Genomic DNA, 19812 nt, shown 5'->3' with positions numbered 1-19812 from the left:
GATAGTATAGTACTTTCCACAAATCAACTTTATTCTTCATTTCTGATTGAAAAGTTCGCTTTAGCGCAGCACCCTCTAGTGGATGCATAACACAAGCCCAGCCACTATTGTAGCTTCTATTCTATGCGCTGTATAATGTGGTGCACCTTACATATGAAAACAGTTTTCGGTGAGCCTTATAGAGCGGAAAGTACGGTAGTAGTTTTTTTTTCAGGCTTATGCTAAAGCCTTCACTCGGGACATGGCAGAAAACTTTTTTTAATTTCCCCTCATCCCTTGCGTTTTTCTTTCTTAGCTAAGATTTCGGAGGGCCCCACAGCGGCTGCATGCCAACAGGCTTTACTGTTCTGTATTGGCCAGTTATTGTTTTTGTGTGTCTCTTGGAAAGTTTGAGCCTTTTAACTGAATATCGTCGCCTTGTACTTGTGCGGGTGAAAGATATCTTAAGATAAGATATCATATCCTAGGCTAGCTCAATTGGGTCAAAAAATATCGACAGAAAATGTCCACTACAGTGGACACAAATGAGTAGGCGGGGTCTCGGGAATATACGGTACGTATGCGAAATTTGCCAAACAAATGTGTATACCAAAAATACACCCAAAAAATTGGAGGGAAAATGGAGGGACAAGATTTTATCGATTAAAAAATAACAGTGGATTTTATAAAAGGTTCCTTTTATTGATTTATTCTGACTTGAACAGCCCAAAAGAAAGTTTTATTTTATTTTATTTTTACACTTGATTATATTAAGAACAATAAATAACTTCTGTTAATGAAAATCAATCATTCATGGAACTGCTGACACCCTATGGAAGGCTGACATTGGTACAGGAAGCACATTCAGAAATAAGAATTATTTCTGAAATATTAATCTCTGGATTTTTTGCGTCGGTGCGTATCGTAAGCCATTCCTTTTTCGCTACATAATAATCAACACACATTTACAAAGATTTACAGCACTGCATTGTGGGAGATGGGAGTGCCCATTGGGATATGCCGTTGCTAGGCAACAAGAGGAAGAGATAAAGTAGTCGTTAGTTTCTAAAATGAGACTTGGGCAGAAAGCGGGTAATGGAGAAAGGATGGGGGGGGGCGGGTGAATGAGAGATTTCACTCAAGCTTACAATTGGCAAGAATACGTGTTACAACGATATTGTACTGAGAGCACATTTCAGATTTATTTATTAGTCCTTTTGCATATTTTTGAAGGCATCAGCCGTGATCTTACTGACAAAATACTTTCGACTTTGCTGTCAGGTCCTCTCAGCTTATAAAAATCCTCCTGAGACCCCCTTGTTCATTTGTGTCCACTGTAGTGGACATTGGTTTTTGGTTTCATATTTTCGGACTTGTGAGGACATCCCGGCATTTCCGACGATATCTCACATGTCCGGTTAGGATGACGATTCACTCGGATGTCTTTCTGAGACAAAATTGAGTGGACACAAATGATTTGGCTGGGTCTCGCGGGGATATTGTTGTGGTATTTTGGGAATACTGGACCGGAACTCGGAAGGATGCGGGTGGAAGAGAGAACATCCCATCGGGTTGTCTGTCTCAAAAAAAAAAAAAAAGGGAGGGGGAGGAGTCGTTGTACATCCACTCCGTGTACTCCCTCCCCCCTTTCTCATGATGTTCAAGTGAGAAGAGTGGTCTCTGTCCTTCTCTCCATTGTCATGAACTGGTGAATGGAGACGTAACTCTAAACGTTGGGTCCTTTGATGGTTCCCGCCTCCTGTAGTCTGGGGGAAGTGTACGCCGACGCGGCCAGACACATTGCCGCCTCGCAGAAGCCCGGCAGGCCCGGCGGACCGGCCTTGCCGGGATGACCCGGCTCACCGGCTGATCCTTGAGGGCCTCTCTCGCCTGGCCTGCCGTTTCGAGCCACGCCGTCAACACCAGGGGGACCTTTAAAAAACAATAAAACATTGATAGCTAACCAAATTGCGCATTTATTCAAAACTATTGGCGAATTTAAATCTACATTAATTTTTTAATAAATTAATTGACAGCTACATGTACTGAGACCTATTCATCCGTGTCCACGCTAGTGGACATTTGTTTTTGGTCTATATCTTTTGACTCATTTTAACTAGCCTACTAGGTTCTACTGTACTCAGTAGTGGACATCCAGGCCTTTCCGATGATGTATCATGTGTATGGGCGGGATGCAGTTCATTTCGCTGTCTTGCTAAGACAAAATGGACAGAATGGACACAGATGAAGAGACTGGGGACGAACTTCTAAGCGGATATTTTACTTTCCTTAAACTCTAATTAAATTAATGGCAAATTAATTTAAAAAAAAAAATGACCTATTCTAATCTTTTACAGAGACGCCATCTTTACATTTGTGTCCACTGTTGTGGACATTTGTTTTTAGTCTATAGATTTTGACTCATTGGAACTATTTAAAGTCCTAGTGTACTAGTTGAAGACACTCTATCCTTTCCAATAATGTCCTATGTGTTTAGTTGGGATGCAATCCACTTTTCTGTCTTGCCGAGACAAAATGGACACAACAGTGGACGCAGATGAATAGGGTTGTGTCTCAGGAGGATACAAGTCGAAAATCAATGTTAACAACATTCGTTAGGACTGTGAATACGCATTTTTCTTAAAATCTCATGAAATTTAGGACATCACTTTAAAGAAAGACTTCGCTATTCTAATATCCTCCCAAGACACAGCCTATTCATTTTTGTCCAATGTAGAGGACATTAGTCTATACTTTTTGACTCATTGGAGCTACTCTATTAAGTACTCAGTAGAGGACATTCTGTCCTTTCGATAATATCCCGAGTTTATTTGGAAAGCAATTCGGTTTTCTGTCTGGCTGAGACAAAATGGACGCAACAATTGAATTGGCTGAATAGGAGGACAATATTTAATTATTTTTAAAAAAACTGTAAATAACTGGCAGTGTAAAAACGATGAAATGCGACTCTGGGATTGAATGAGTTAATCGTGCTGCGGATGAATGAGTTATTGGGTGCTCATCGACTATTTTCCCGGAACTACATTTGAAATTTCGATTACGGTTGTCCTGTATGGACGCATATAGTTAAATTGTGTGATGTATGTGTGTGTTCACGGCGGTCTAAATTAGATTCTGCTGTTGGAATCCTATTACGCTATCACTCAAGAGCATCTGTTCAATGACTGAAGTTAATGATGCTTTTAAAATGCCTTTAAGTAGGCTCTCCTGTGGCACCCCCCCCCCCTTCCAGAAAAAAAAAAAAAATCTGTGTAACAGTTTAATATTCACACTCATGCCTAAAGTCCTCCACCATCTCAGGTGACCCCCACTCTCTTGCCTTGAATTCCTGGGGGTCCTGGTGGTCCTTGATGGGGTTTACCAGGATCTCCTCTCTCACCCTTTGGTCCTCTCTTTCCTGTCGACAAGAAAGAAAATCCATGTTCCTCCGATGCGATCTAATTCAATTGTCGGATCTTTGGAATTTTTCTTACCTTTAAGCCCCGTGTTTCCAATCTGGCCAGGAGCTCCGATCATGCCGGGAATTCCCCTAGAACCAGGTATGCCGTGTGTTCCCTGGGGACCAGGTGGTCCCGGGGGTCCAGGAGGACCTGGGGGTCCCATTACACCGGCTCCACCAAGCACTGCCCTCTTTGCGCTCACAGCCACGGCTGCTAGCCTCTCTGTTTCGTACAAAATATTTATTACTCTTTCAATCCCATCGCCGGAGACAGATAAAAAAAAAAAATCTGTGAATTTCCCACCCTGCAACATCTTCAGCACTACTTCAATAATATGCTGGTCGGATGCATCACGTCCCTGTGGAGAAGAACCCAAAAATGTCCGAACTTCCCAAACGCGAGCGCGGTATCCGCAAAACGCATCAGGAAGAAACTGAACTCACCGGCGCCCCCTGAATGCCCGGCATGCCAGGCACACCTCGCACTCCATTCAGTCCCCGTGGACCGGGCAGTCCAGCAGGTCCCTGGTCACCCAGTTTACCAGGGTCTCCGGTTGGACCGTTGTGTCCCGGGTCTCCCCTCACTCCTTGCTGGATGAAGATCAGCAAATTTGGGTGAATTTATGCAAGATGAATGAACAAAGACATAAAACAATGCAAGTAAGGTAAGTGTGATATTATTTCATATCTTCCTGAGACCCAGCCTATTTTTTTGTCCACTGTGGTGGACATTTTTATTTTGAGTCTACTACCCTACTAGTAGGGTTATTTGAGGACATCCTGGCCTTTCCAAGGATGTCACAAGCTTGCTGTCTTGCTGAGACAAAATGGACGCAAATGAGTTGGCTGGGTCCCAGGAGGATATTAAAAATATGTATTCCACAAAGCTCACCTGTCCTTTAGGTCCAGGTTCTCCAGACAAACCCTGCCAAAGCAAAATGAAGCACTGAAGCGAGACATTTTCCCACTTAAACTTGTGAGTCCTCCACCACTACTGATTTTATTCTTCTCAACTTTGGTGAAGTTGTAGCAATATCTGATATTTACTTCTCTCGGCTACCTTGAGACACGTCTGACCTTTTTATCAAATTCCTACAAGTGTTGGTATTTCACAATGTTTATCCTTTTTTCGACTTGAAGCATTTTTCAATTGGGCACTAATTGTTTTCTTACCTTCTCGCCTTTCTCGCCAGCCAAGCCCTCGACGCCTGGGTCACCCTTTATTGAAAAAAAAATGTGAAGAAGGTTAGAAGAAATATTCGAACACGCTAATAAGCATTTGGGTGTTTTTTTTTATGTTTAATTAAGTAAAACTGATACTCACAATGTCTCCCTTTGGCCCACCTTTTCCTTGGAATCCCTGAGAGAGATGTTTATGGATTTAAATGCGTAAATTGTTAGCATTGATTCAAGCGAGCATCAACCTAGCTACAGAAATCCAAGGTAAAAAAGATGTGACCTTATCGTTAAGACAAGGACAATGAGGATGTTGAGGTGATTAATAGTGCTGCCTCATGCTCTGGATTTATGACTTTACACACGGGTAAACACTGCCCCCTAACGGACGAGATGCATATATTTCTCAGCACACCTTGTCTCCTTTGGTTCCACTTAAGCCCTGAGCACCCGGAACGCCCATTGGTCCCCTTTCTCCTTTTCCTCCCTGTAAGTCAAGTATGAAAAAAATTATTTGGCAATTTATAACATATAACGCAAAGCTAGACTGCAGCTTACCGGTTTCCCGACGATTCCCGGGGGGCCCACTGGACCGCGTTGACCTCTGTCTCCCTGTGATTGAAGATAAGGTGAGGACTCTGACAGATATGTCCTCATGAGACCCATCCTATTTATTTGTGCACACCGCTGTGTCCATTTGTCTCAGCGAGACAGCAAACACATGAGACACTGGACAATCCAGGATGTGCTCTACTGAGCACACTTGGACTTATTACATAACTCTAACGAGTCAAAAGACAACGTAACGAAGACAAATGTCAACTGCAGTGGACGCAAATGAATAGGCGGGGTCACGGGAGGGTACGATAAACTTTTAGATTCACCTTGGGGCCAGGAACTCCTGCCATACCCGCCTCACCGGGCACGCCGGGCTCACCCTGGCAACAAGTCATTTTAAGTGCACTATAAGAGTGTAATGCTTCAAAATGTGATTTGTCTTGTGCGTTACCAGAGGTCCAGGGGCACCAGGCATGCCGGCGGGGCCCCTGGGTCCGGGCTCGCCCTAATAAGGCCCAGAGAATAAGACATATGTTGAACATACGAAATGAACAGTGCATATAAATTGGAATTTTGTAAAAGGCGTACTTTAGCTCCAGGGCCACCTTTGGTACCGGGACTACCAGGCAATCCCTACGGAAAGAAATGAGAAGAAAAATTGATGAAAATGTTGACATTTATTTTTAATTATATATCATTACATTAAGTCGTTTCAATCAGAGTTAAAGGTTGTTTTTTTAATATCCTATTATTTATTTTAATATGCCTTTATGCTGATTAAATCTGTTTTCATGCAAAGGGATTATTGTGCTTGGGAAAATAAACGTCAATCACACCCTGAATTGGACCCTGATTGGCTGTCGTTTTGTTTTGGCACAACCCAATAGGCTCCTGTAGTGGGTGGGAGGGCAGAAGGAAGACGTGAAAATGGACGAGCAATTTAAAGTTGTTGTTTTTAAGTGAAAAACGCCCCAACAACAACTTAAGGAAGGAACTTGCTTACCACAGAAAGTTTAGCTTACCACATCAATGCAAAGCATCCAGTTGCGACTGAAGCAACGGCTAACGATAGTATCAATGGTGCTAACATTAGCAAAGCAGTGCACCAAACAAAATTCAAGAACATTCTGGATTTGACCGAGATTGAATGGACGATGTTTTATTTCAACGATAATTTCTAAGTATTTGGTGATTGACAAAAGAAAGCGGCGCCATTCCTCATGATGGTTGAAACTAAAAATTGCAGCCGCAACTCGGGACTAGGTCCAAACACAGCAAAACTCTTTAGAATGACACTTTTACCGCAAATTAAAAGCCAAATCCACTTATTTGTTATTGTATATCTATATTCAATAACATAGTGTATTAAATAATAATAAAAAGAAAAAAAACTGGTTGAGGTTTTTCTCAAAGATTTTTAAGTGAGATTAGCCCCTGTGCAGTATTTTGATCTTTTTTAGGTCATATTCTAACACAGGGATTGCACACTCCTGGTAGCGTGATCGCTAATTGGTCGTACAATTTTGCACTTTGACGTGTCACCATCTGGGTGAAATGTCAGCTCCCTCGTGCTTTTTTTTTTACTGCTTTCCCTTTGATGTGAAATGCCTTTGATGTAAAGATCCAAGGATTGGAAAAAAAATACCGCACAAGGGTTAGAAAAAGGTTAAATCAAATCTCTCTCGTGCTGCCATTTTTCCCCGTCGACGAAATTGAATGAGTTAATTCGGCTTTTTCACGGGTGCGACGGTCGTCACGTCAGTAAATGAAATACCCCTCACGCACTTGGCGAATGCTATTTTTTCGCATTGCCATAAACCTTCAAGGAGGTTCCTCGTAATGATCCCGCTTATTATGATGATATGCATCACGGCATTACGTGGCGGTATTTGGAGCGGTGTCACAGCAATGACCACCCAGCAAAGCTTGCATCTCATGCTCCATTACCCCCGAGTCAGAACTGCACGCGCACAAATGCGACTAGCTACCGGTTTTATTGTGATAAATCACTATGTCACGGGAGCGAGAAGGCTTCCTGGCGGTAGTTTAGATTCTAGAACAACTCGGGTTATAGGGTCACTTCCCCCCCCTGGAGGAGAGCCCAGAAAACAAAATAGCAAAATATACCAGCTGCCTTCTGCCGGTGTGTTCCGGCCCTGTTGATTCGGGGAGGAAACATTTGCCGCGATTGCCTACGTGTCCTGCGTGACAATGGCCGTTGGCGGACAATCTGGTTTGCATGTGTCTTTCATGACTTTGCCGTCACGAATCACTCACCGCTGTTCCCTGAGGCCCGGGGGGGCCCGGCATCCCAGCTTGGCCGGGCCCACCCTGCGGAAAGAGAAAAATGAGTCGAGAAAAGTCCTTTCCCAGCACCATAAAGCTTCCCATCGCGATAACAGCAGGCCGGCCCTCACTTTGATTCCAGGAATGCCAGGTGTGCCGTCTTTTCCATCAATACCGGGCAGGCCCTGAAAATGCAGACGCATGAGCCGGTGGATTTCAATTGGCACGGTCAAAATAAGCCCAACGCACAAAAACAAAACAAAAAACAGCTCACATTGTCTCCTTTTTTGCCAACTGCGCCCTGCGGGCCCTGGATGCCGCGGCTGCCCTGCGGGAGGAAACCAAACAAATGTTAACGTATTCAAATCACACATCAGGATCAACATTTTGATTCGTTTTAACCCTTGTGCGCATTTGCAAATGCGATTTAAAGGCGTGATAATTAAAGTTATTGATGAATATTATTTTCCTTCAACCACTCAAATTGCCATTAACTGGTCTCTAGCGCCACCTCCTGTCTTGAGGTGAAACACGAGTCAACAAAGAATTTTCCAGTTTGACCGGCGCTCAACGAAATGTTGCAAAATTCGCAGGAAAATCTGTGTCATAAACCCTATTAAAATGCATCTCAAAAATTGGAATTATAACAGTTTTATACGGTTCAAAATTTGGACAATAATTGTTTTTGTTTTGTTATTAATGAATATTATTTTCCTTCAACCACTCAAATTGCTCAGTGGAATCAGTTCTATCCATATAATTGTAGGTTAAATTTACTAACACCCGCAAAAACTTGAAAAATGCTATTATCTGTCTTTGTAGTCTGTAACATGATGACACTTAGAGCCATTAACTGGTCTCTAGCGCCACCTTCTGTCTTGAGGTGAAACACGAGGCAACAAAGAATTTTCCAGTTTGACCGGCGCTCAATGAAATGTTGCAAAAATCACAGGAAAATCTGTCATAAACCCTATTAAAATGCGTCTCAAAAATTGGAATTATAACAGTTTGATACGGTCCAAATTTTGGACAATAATTGTTTTTGTGCACAAAATCTCGCACGTCCAGCCGAAATCACATTGAAGTGTCAGAATCATTGCATTTTAAACGTATACATGCTTTCAGTTCCCTAGCATTTTTTTCCTTTTATGATATCATAAAGAAATCAAAAGAATTTCCATAATTGTAACAATGCCACAAGGGTTTTAAAGCAAAATTGTCCGCTACAGTAACTTACCTTATCTCCCTTGTCCCCCGCCTCTCCAGGTGCACCCCGAGGTCCCTCCTCACCCTGAGAGTGAAACGGATCACCTAAAATGAGTGCATCTTCTTTTTCTGCATCAACACAAACCTGTGCTTGTGTGGGTTCTTACTGGAGGTCCGGGAATCCCTACGGGTCCGTTGATGCCCTTGTAACCGCGAGGTCCCTACGGAGAAGCGCGAAAAGCGCTATTAATCGCTGGAGATCATGGTCGCCTACTCTTCATTGTGATGAAGGGGCAATTAGTGCTGGGCTCATCCTACTAATGGGAGTTACAAAGAAAGCGAGTGGCCATTTTAGCTTTGGCGCTAACTTGGCTAACGCAGCTAATGTTAACTCCAAGACAGATTGCTGCAGAGGATCATTAACTACATATGGAGACACCGCGGACCCAGATAACCCCGACTCATTAGAGGAGGCGAGAGATGTGCGGTGGCATCATTTCCATATGTCCCCATTGCTGGTAATGGATGATGTTTGTATAGTGGGGGCAGGTCCTACTGTGCCTACTTGGAGCTCATCTAAAAATGAGAACAGCCTCGCTTTGAAAGATAAAGTGGACAATAAAGTTAGATGAAGACGAGAGAAGAAGTTGTGTCTCTCACCGCCTCTCCTTTGGGACCCATCATTCCTGGATAACCTCTCACGCCCATTGGACCCTTTAAAGAAAAAAAAAAAGTTAGAGAGACCCTCTAGAATCAGAATAATCAGAGTCTGAATAATTGAGTGGATTATACAATTAAATTCATACCGATGGTCCTGGGATGCCTTGCTCTCCAGACATGCCCACTTCTCCTTTGATTCCCTGGAGAATGAGCAAAAAGATTGAATTGAGGGCTGCTGTTGTAATGGTTAAATCATAACGAGGTAGCTAGCATGTTTGAAAAGACGCATGCAGGCACCAGAAACGAACCTCAAGCATTTCAACTTTTTAAAACTCCTCAAACTGACTAAAATAATTTAAATTTATCTGCATTTCAGAGATGAGATTGTCCTGAAAAGAGATTGACTAGCTGTTTATGCTAAGCTAAGGCACGCTAGCTCAATCTTCATTCGCAATTTGCATATGTTTGCTAATCCTATTGACCTATTAGTTGGTACTACTTCACCATTATGATTTAGCAATACTCTTTAAAACCTTTTGTTTAAGACTTCTGTTTGTATGTTTTTAGCATGCTAAGCTATTTTTGTCATTAATGGAGTCCGTCCGACAATGGAGCATGGACGACTCCTGAAAACGGCTACATTAGCCCATGAGTAGTATTTTCATTTATTTTTTACAAGAAAGAATAAAATGTCTAACTTTCGCCACTAAAATGGACACAACTAAATTATATATACTGTGTTTTTCTTGCATATTCTTTGGATAGTAAAAGTCCCAAAAATTTTCTAAAATTACCAATGGGTCTAACAATTTGATTATCTAATTGTCGTCAGTGAGATGATGTCACAGGCTAATTTCTGGGATCGGATAAGTCTGAAAAGTGACGAACAACCTCTTTGTGCTAAGCTAAGGTGAGCTAGCTTATGCATCATCGCAACTTGCAAATGCTACAGTGTCGTATTTACCTCCTGGCTGGTACCACTTCGACATTATGGTTTCGTAATACTTGTGAAAACTATTTGTTAGAGGAATTTAAACAGTAAGACTTGTTTTTGGGCAATATTTATCGTGCTAACTCCTGAAAAGCACATTTTTGAGGACAGCTAGCTTCACTACCCTAAAGATTTTTTTTGTTTTGTTTTTTCTTTGTAAATGATAATAAATAATGAGGGATGATACCCGTCCATATATTGAGTTATTTACCCCTGGTTGAACAATACAAGTCCAAAAAATGGACGAATACCGCTACCTGGGGTCTGACTTTCTTCCGGTCAACATTTCGCAGCCTCCTCATTAGATCTGCTTAAAACAGCAAGGTGAGGTGAGCACATGATTAGCTCATCCTCTCTCCTGGCCGTCTTTTTACCCTTACGCTGTCTGCGCTGCCAGACCCGACTACCACAGCCAGATTAGCGCCAGTCAAGCGCCTCGGGGGTCTTCATTAGAACTAATCCTTTCCTCTGCCGGTTCTGAATAGTGTGTGAGAATGTGAGACTGTGCAGTATGAACACGAGAGATTGCGCAGCTTACCTGTTTTCCAATGCTGCCGGGGTCTCCGAGAACGCCGGGACGGCCTTTGTGGCCCTAAGGAGTAAGTTTACGTCAGACCGACATGTTTAGGATGTTTTGATCTGAAGGACACTCACTTTGACTCCCTGAAGTCCTTGTGGGCCCTTAGGTCCTGCTGGACAGTTAAGAGGACACTGTTGTAGAGAGAGGGACAATTGTGAGTAAAACTGAGCAATGACATTATGTACAATAAAGTTTTGTACCTGGAAGTCGGCACTTCCTTCTTCTCCTCCGATGAACTTCCCCGGTGGGCCCTAGATTGAAAAACAGACAACGAAAAGACCGAGTCACTCGGTTAGTTGGCAACAGTTGCTCAAGCAACGTTTTTCCTCGTTGTTTATAGACTGCTTTAGGAAGGGAAAAGTCTCCACTGAGGTTTTGTACTTTTGCTACAGTCAGAAGAGACAGCGCACATATCTAATGGGGATGGAGTATTTACCCAAAGACAGCACTGAAGCTAAACAAATACACTCCCCTGAGCCGGAAACATCACTCTCATTGAAGGGCCTCCCCCTCCCCCTTTCCTCCCCCGGATGCATGCGGGAGAGTACGTCTACCCTTGGAAAATAGGCTTGAAAGACTCCTACTCAAAACTGTTGGTATTTCAGTGCTTGCTCCGCAGGGACACGTGCAAGATTCATGGCGCTCTCCCTGTGTGGTGCATTTGAACGCCGCAGTGATTCTGATAAACAGAATAACTTGAATATAGAGGAATATATGTTGAATTTGGGGTCAATGTTATAGCAGTGTGTCTCTTTAACAGTAAAAAGGACCTGGGTCATTTTGACCCGTGGTGTATTAAGTAACAAAACAATTCTCAGAAATGTTCAAAACCAAAATCTAATATTCTGTTTTACCCAGTGATGGATGTGAATTTCTCAATAATCGCAAAAAAATCGCAAGTTCAATATAAACCGGTGTGAATATTTGTCCAGACACGGCAAAAAATACAGTACATTTTTTCATTTTTTTATTACAAATTCACACATAAAGTCGTGGGATTGTTTCTCTGTAATAGTAAGATCCTGGGTCAATTTGACCCGTGGTGTATTAAGTAACAAAACAATTCTCAGAAATGTTTAAAACCAAAATCTAATATTCTGTTTTAACCAGTGATGGATGTGAATTTCTCAATAATCGCAAAAATATCTCGAGTTCAATATAAACCGGTGTGAATATTTGTCCAAACACGTCAAAAAATACTGTATATTTTTTCATTTTTTCTATTACAAATTCACACGTAAAGTCGTGGGACTGTTTCTCTGGAATAGTAAGATCCTGGGTCAATTTGACCCGGGGTCATGTGTAATTTTACACATGTTTTAGGGTGTACTGTATTTTGCTAACTAAGAAGTATTACAACTTCCTTTTTCCAGCTCAGAAACAGCAATAAATTATTGGGTCATTTTGACCCAGGATTTGCTTCTTTACCAAAAAGGTTTTAATTTTGTTTCTAATTTTAAAAAAGGTATATTTATTAAACCGAGGAGGAATATTATACTGAAAAAAAAAAAAAAAAAACCCGAACCATATCAATCTTTATAACTTCCAAATGGGTCAGTTTGGTTCGCAACATAACAGAACGTTTTTATTAAGACTTGACCTCAAAATAGTGCAGGTATACAATATATTTGGAATCTACATGGGTAAAATCGACTCAAATATTTTCCCTTGAAAGAGAAAAATTGAATAGGAGTCAAAAAACAAAGGTTTTGAACTTACTGTCTTGCCGGGTGCCCCAGGAAGTCCTGGAGGTCCAGGTGGTCCCATCAAACCCTATCAAAATAAAAATTAAAAAAAAAAAAAAAAAAAATACCAAATAGAAAAAAAGTGTTTATCCTAACAAGTGTTTGTTTACCTTTGGTCCCATTGGTCCAATTTCCCCAGGAAGCCCAATTGGCCCCGGAGCTCCCTGAAAAATGAACACAATAAAATCCCATGCTCCCCGCCAAAACAACATATATCTCAATCTATTAAAACCTAAACTTACCGCAAGTCCTGGCAGGCCAGGTCCCTGTTTGAAAAAGAGTGACAAGTAGTCAAAAGCATTTCACGACAAGTGGCACCCCATTTTTATCAAATCCATTTTATCCTTGCACAACAAACTAGGAAATTCCCACCAGAAGTCAGCTGTAATTGAATAAATCAGCAATGCCTGTGCAGTGTCAGCATGAGAGATTCATAATTTTTCATGAAGAAAAAAAGCTTCAATCGACTGTACATTTGCAGTTTATTTGGCTTTGTAATTAATTATAAACAATATAATTAAGTCTATGAGCCTTGGTGCGGGAAGGACGGCCCACGGCACAAAATCTTGTTCGCCACTCATCACCCACTCCCACTTTCTTCTACCGTGACATTGAATAACTCTGGAAGTGATATCGGGCTGATGGCGGTTAAATGGAGGCGGCGCTCCCCCTGCTGGCTATGAACAGTGTTACAATCCAACCAGAAAAGACAAAAAAAACCAAAAATGCGTCTAGAGAAGTGTTTTTTTTTTAACTTTAAAAACACCATACTATGAAATTGGATTAACTCACGATTCAATTTTATTATCAGGCTAAATGCAGTCTTTAAGAGTAAAATACACTAAAACATATACTAAAATCTCATATATCCCTGGAGTACCTTTCTGTACCCCTAGAGGTCCTCGTTGCCCCATTTGCGAGCCACTGATCAAGCTCTGTGGTCATATATAAAATGTTAAAAGAGTTTCTGCAGGTAACGCCAAGTCAAATTTAATGCTTTTTAATGTTAGGACAGGAACCTTTTATTTTTTTCAAACTAAGAGCAAACTAATTGGAACATGAGTCAACTCTAATATGAGCATTTTGCCATTTTTCAAACGTTGCTATTACATTTTCAGCATATGTAAACTAGGAAACACAGTCTTTTAGTAATATATTAGCCTGAGTATTACTTTATATGAGAAACAACGACGTGTTGCTCATATTTCAAGCTACATTAATTGAAACCTATCGAGAAACTAACCCCTTAAAAATGTTGATTACTAATTTATTTGAAGATGAACTCATTAGCATTGCACATATTAGCAATGTGAATAATAATAATAATCTCTGGATACTTACAGGTCTACCCGGCTCACCGCTTAAACCAGGCCGACCCTGTCGGTGAAAAAAAACAAAACAAATAACGATAAGAATCAACAACAAATAAGATGCCGCGAAAACGAGGACAAAACAAGACCGCGGCGGTTTTAATGAGCGATTGGTAATGAGGCTCGTTCATAATACAACCCTGCCGAAAATGAAAAGCGGCAATTACCATTTTCAATTTCCTTCCGGTAATGAATGACTTAAGTACAATGCGGTACCCACTATTTCACTTGAACGCCTCTTTCTACTTCCACTCCATTACATTTCAGATGCTTTTTTTTTTTTTTTTTTAATGTTTCACAATGTACTCCAACTGATTCATGTGTCATCTATTCGGGTTACTTTGTAGATTGGTGTTATATATGGATATGAGCTGCTATAAATCCCATAACCCAGCAGCAAAAACTTTGCAACACCTTAACGAGCACTATTAAATGTAGTGCCTGTAAATCACACCCGTAGTTATAATCAAATACTCCCGACGGGGATCCTTCAGTTTCCAAGTTATAAATATTTTAAAGGCGCATATTTTAATGGTATTTTCACAGATCTGTATGGCAACACTTGCCTTTGGACCTGGATTTCCAACTGGACCTCGGTCACCCTTTGCGCCAATCAAACCCTGGAAACGGAGAAGAGAATGTGCGTGGGGGTCAAAGGTGAGGAAGGCACGTGAGGCTCGAATTCACATTGCAATAATCAAACATCTGATTCAACTTGACACGGTTCTTCCTGGTAATTAGGAAACAAACAAGAGATTTGAGATTCCAAAGAGGATTACTGGCTAAAATCTCTAAAGACGATGTGTGTGTGTGTGTGTGTGTGTGTGTGTGTGTGTGTGTGTGTGTGTGTAGTCTTGGTTTTTGCCACAAGGTGGGGGCCGAATCCCTGATTTGACTGACTTTGCGAGGACCTCTTGAGCTTGACTTTGTGGGGAACATTTTGGTGGACCCTGCAAGTTTTGAGGGACTAGACTTGCTTTTACAGCATAGCTTTGAATCGAGGTTTGGTTGAGCTTACAGCAGTGCTTCTCAATTATATTTTATATTTTACCCCTCCTAATAAAGAGAAAAATAAAACCTTTGCACCCCAACACCACTCCAATGACTATAAATAAGATTATTAGCTATTAAAAATAATGTATGAGTACGCCAAAACCTGTAGCATAATAAATCAACTTTCAACAACTGTTAATTTACAGGTTTACAGCTTAGTTTAAAGTAGAAAAAAAATAAGTAAATAACCTTACTAGATAGATAGATAGATAGATAGATAGATAGATAAAAAGTTAGCTAGCTAGCTAGCATAGACAGATAGATAGATAGATAGATAGATAGATAGATAGATAGATAGATAGATAGATAGATAGATAGATAGATAGATAGATAGATAGATAGATAGATAGATAGATAAAAAGTTAGCTAGCTAGCTAGCATAGACAGATAGATAGATAGATAGATAGATAGATAGATAGATAGATAGATAGATAGATAGATAGATAGATAGATAGATAGATAGATAGATAGATAGATAGATAGATAGATAGATAGATAGATAGATAGATAGATAGATAGATAGATAGATAGATAGAGTTTTATTGTCATATGCATAGAAATATCACACAATAGAATCCTTATTCTCTTCACTTCCCCGAGCAGACTACATATCATAATTGAGCAAATAATAAGGTAGGCAATAAAACAAATACAAACAAAAAAGATAAACAAATAAAAAATGAATTTATATCATAAATAATTGTATCAGTGCCTGAAAGGAGTTTTTTTTTTCACGCCCCCCCCCCCCCCCCCAAAGTGTGTCCCGCCCCACTATTTGAGAAGCACCGCTGTGAGATAATTTGTTGTAATGCTTAAGGTTAAAGACAAAAAATAAATGTGTTGTCATTGAGATGTCCCCACTACCTCTGAAAAACCAGTTATAAGTGTGTGTGTGAGCACAAATCAGTCAGCATGTGATCATGTGGCACTCAGATTACGAATTCAACCAACTACAGAAATTCCACTAGCAATAGAAATCCAAAATCCGTGTTTTCTTTCCCCCTTCTTGAATATGTCACAAATCCCAGTAAATACTGAACAAATAAATGCAGTTTACTAGGCTTCTATTAATCCGAAATGAGTAAATAAATGTTAAATATACTTAAAACCTCACAAAAATGGCTTCCACAAAAGCCACTGACCATCCCTATTGCAATGAATCATTTCAACTTTTCATTAGCGATTAAATCCAGTAGTTATGCCTTATAAAACAACATTTGTATTCATATATGACTGCTAGCTTTTTTTTATGTGCGCATTACAATCTTTTTACTGCCGAGGTCAACAACAAATACAACCGTCCATTAAAATGTTGCTCTGCGGTCTTACTAGTCATAAATGCAACTATTGTCCTCATAAATGCCCCCCCCCCCCCCCCCCCCAGAAGACTTTCTGGGGGGGGGGGGGGGGGGGGGGGGGGGCTAGAAAGGCTTCTAAAGGCTAGAAAATAAGAAGTAAACATTCCATTTTCTCACATCAATGCCGTTCTCTCCTGGCGCACCATCAGGACCCGGTTGTCCTGGCTCTCCCTTTTGTCCCTACAAATAAGAAATAAATTTAAGTAAATAAAGATATAACTTGACATATGTTGAAAATGTAAAATAATCACGCTTACTGGTGGACCGGGAGGACCAGGTGGACCTTTGTCTCCCTGCAAAACAAAGAACATTTGAGCCATTTATTTTCTAGCGCCATTTATCTCCGCGAGGGTTGAAGGCTTGCTGGTGCCTATCCCAGCTGGTTTCAGGCAGTCGGCCAATCGCAGGGCACACAACCATTCACACATCCAATCAAGGCTGGGACAATTTAGTACGTCCAATACACCTTCCATGCATGTTTTTGGAGTGGGGGAGGAAGCCGGAATGCCTGGATAGAACCCACACAGGCTTGGGGAGAACATGCAAACTCCACACAGGTGGGCGCCCTGAACTGTGAGGTGGACGTGCTAATATATATATATATATATATATATATATATATATATATATATATATATATATATATATATATATATATATATATATATATATATATATATATATATATATATTAGAAGATCTACTAAATGTTATAAAATTGCGTTATTTTTACAGCTACTGTTTGACAGCTGCAGAAGTTGTTGTAACCCCCCTCCCTCAGAAAACCCCCCAAATCTCAAATGTATCACAGTACTGTGACACAAACCAAAATTGGTTTCCTCATGTCTGCCAAGGGTCCCTTCTCAAAGACATCTCTCTGCTTGGGAACAGGGCTCCTTTGTGGAAACCGAATGTTTGCGTTTACAGAGCCCTCTACTGGTTAAACTTTAGAACTGCACCGGAGCGCCAGCTTGGTATTTCCCCGGCACAATGATGCTCTTTGTAGCGACCCAGGAGATACTCACATCAATGCCATCCGACCCAGGAGTGCCTGAAGGGCCTGGCGGGCCTGGCTGGCCCTGAGGTCCAGGTGGTCCTCTCTGAAAGTGGAGAAAAGTAGAAAACAGTCATTAGATATGTGGATTTGTATACAGTATTATAATTTTTTTATGAAATATCTTCATGAGACCCATTTGAGTCTACATTAAAGAATATTTATTTTTGGTCCAAATAGTTTGACTCATTCTAGCTAGGCTACTATGTCCTTGCGTCCTCTTTGGAGGTAGAGCTTTGCTGTCTTGCTGGGACAAATTGGACACAGTATTGGACAAAAATGAAAAGTTGAGTCTCAGGAGGAAATGCTTATATGAAATTTTCTAATGCAAGAAAAATATCATACTTTGTTTGTCCATCTTCAATTAAAAACGCTCAATGAGACATTAAAATAAAAAAGAATTGCAATAGTAATATAAATATTAAAAATAAAAAAACTACAATTAATATGGCACATTATAATTGATCAAATTATATAATGCATTCATTTTTTTGAAAACACAAAATTACTATTAATTAAATAAGATACCTTAATAATTATTATTAGAAGACATTGTTGTCCAATGATTTCTCATGTGTTTGGCCGGGATGCAATACATATTGACAAATTTCCCGTCAAGACCAAATGGACACGACAGTGGACACAAATAAAAAAAGTGGGGTCTCAGGAGGATATGTATAAACGCGTTTCAATAAATATTAATAATAATCAAGAGATAAAAAATGACTAATTGGACTATGGCAAAAGGAGTCACTCAGGTGGCCCCCCTGCACCCCCCCCCCCATTTTTGTCCTCATGTATGCGAGCATTCCAGGTGAGACTTTTCTATAATCCAAAATTCCGATGCTTCAGATATTCAAAAGGAAAAAAAAAATAATCAAAAAGTATATTCCTTCGGTGTAAAAGCATCCAAAAAAATGGCATGTTGGTGTCATTTCAAATAGGGACCTTTCACACTCGGGAGTGAAATTGACTTTTGTTTGTGAGTGTGTGTGTGTGTGTGTGTGTGTGTGTGTGTCTGCCCATAGATTTACATCCATTGCCATAAGCTTTTCCTTGAGAAAAAAAATAAAAAATCTTCTTTGTTTGAAAAAGAAACTTGGGGGAAAACGTCACCCATGAAACCGCAAAATCCATAATGCTCTTCGCTTCAAACCGCAGAATAGAAAAAAAAGATCAAATGAGATGGCAATAATAACCGCCCCCAAAAAGTAAAAGCCGCTTCACTCTGCGTCCACTGCAGGAAAACAAAAAATCCATTTCATGCTCATATTTTCAACTCCATAAAATTCCCACATGACATCATTTCAACTGTAAAAAGCTCAAAATCCAACCAAAGCCGCCCCCACCTGAGAATAAAGAACTTCTAGCAGGTGTCCACTTACCACTTGGGCCAGAACCAGGCACAGTGTCTGCAGTAAGACCCAGGACTTCAGCACGACCGAGAGAGAAGCCATGGTCCTTCTCTCCTCGGCTCACCAAATCCAATCTTCTTGCTCCCCTGTTCCGTTCCAGGCCAGCACTGAGCGACTGGGGTGAAAAAAAAAAAAAAATGCCTCGGAGTAGGTGTGGGGGTAGGGGTGCTGGTGGGTATGTGTGTTGGAAAAAATCCAACTTGGGAGGAGAGGGTACAAAGGGGTGCTTGAAGGAGGGGGTAAAAATGACGTTCTAAGAAGAAGCAAGCGCATATTTTGCATCTTATTGATTACTTCATGTTTATCGTTCACATTTTTCCCTCCGAGCAGCACAAGCTCCTCCCATATCCGTTAAACGGGTGAATTCACCTAATGACAATTTATCACATTCGTTTTTCTTTAAATAGAAAAACACCGACCTCTAGTGGTCATATTTCTAATTACAGTTCTTTTTTTCCCTTGGAAACAGAGCAAAGCAAATGGAAAGTCGAAATGACCTTATAGTGACCCCTAAAGTTGTCACACGAAATAACATGAAGTTCTTTTTGCAACCACTGGAGTGCAGCAAAGTCACACGATTCCAGTTGGACTTGAGGCGAGACAGAAATACTGCCCTCCTAAAACTCAAATGATTAAAAGCCATCAATCATTAAAGTGCTGAATTTCAAAAGTTTTAAAGGTGCTCTTTGTGTGGAGAAGGACGTGATGATGATCATATGCGTTTCCGCTGAGATTATGACGTCATTGTAATATAATGCTACCTTTTACTGTCATTTTTTTGCCATGTCATATGTTATATACATGCCAAAAAATTAAATAATAATACTGGTCAGCAATATCATGATAAAAGTAGGACATATACGTACATCTTGAAGAAATATCAGGTAAAAATGATTCTCAAGTGCAGCCGTAAGCAGTAAC

The 19812-nt window shown here is 40.6% G+C and overlaps 1 protein-coding gene across 1 annotated transcript; it reads right to left on the bottom strand.

The window, feature by feature from the left end:
* Positions 1 to 696: 696 nt before the first annotated feature.
* col9a2 (procollagen, type IX, alpha 2) lies at positions 697 to 19010 on the bottom strand. The gene is made up of 32 exons (XM_088404651.1): positions 18862 to 19010; positions 17448 to 17522; positions 16680 to 16715; positions 16540 to 16602; positions 14578 to 14631; positions 13983 to 14018; positions 12884 to 12907; positions 12752 to 12805; positions 12616 to 12669; positions 11097 to 11147; positions 10971 to 11027; positions 10855 to 10908; positions 9472 to 9525; positions 9326 to 9379; positions 8833 to 8886; positions 8697 to 8750; positions 7734 to 7787; positions 7591 to 7644; positions 7451 to 7504; positions 5762 to 5806; positions 5625 to 5678; positions 5500 to 5553; positions 5174 to 5227; positions 5031 to 5102; positions 4764 to 4799; positions 4613 to 4657; positions 4332 to 4364; positions 3884 to 4030; positions 3744 to 3798; positions 3474 to 3662; positions 3320 to 3397; positions 697 to 1911 (listed from the first exon to the last, which is right to left on the bottom strand). The coding sequence occupies exons 1-32, from the start codon at positions 18931 to 18933 to the stop codon at positions 1706 to 1708; spliced, it is 2076 nt and encodes a 691-aa protein (XP_088260777.1). The 5' UTR covers positions 18934 to 19010; the 3' UTR covers positions 697 to 1705.
* Positions 19011 to 19812: the final 802 nt, after the last annotated feature.

Source organism: Hippichthys cyanospilos, chromosome 21 (genome assembly GCF_059441005.1).
Source record: "Hippichthys cyanospilos isolate Australia breed blue-spotted pipefish chromosome 21, RoL_Hcya_1.0, whole genome shotgun sequence".
NCBI classification, from domain to species: domain Eukaryota; kingdom Metazoa; phylum Chordata; class Actinopteri; order Syngnathiformes; family Syngnathidae; genus Hippichthys; species Hippichthys cyanospilos.
This window is presented reverse-complemented; position numbering and strand designations above follow the sequence as displayed.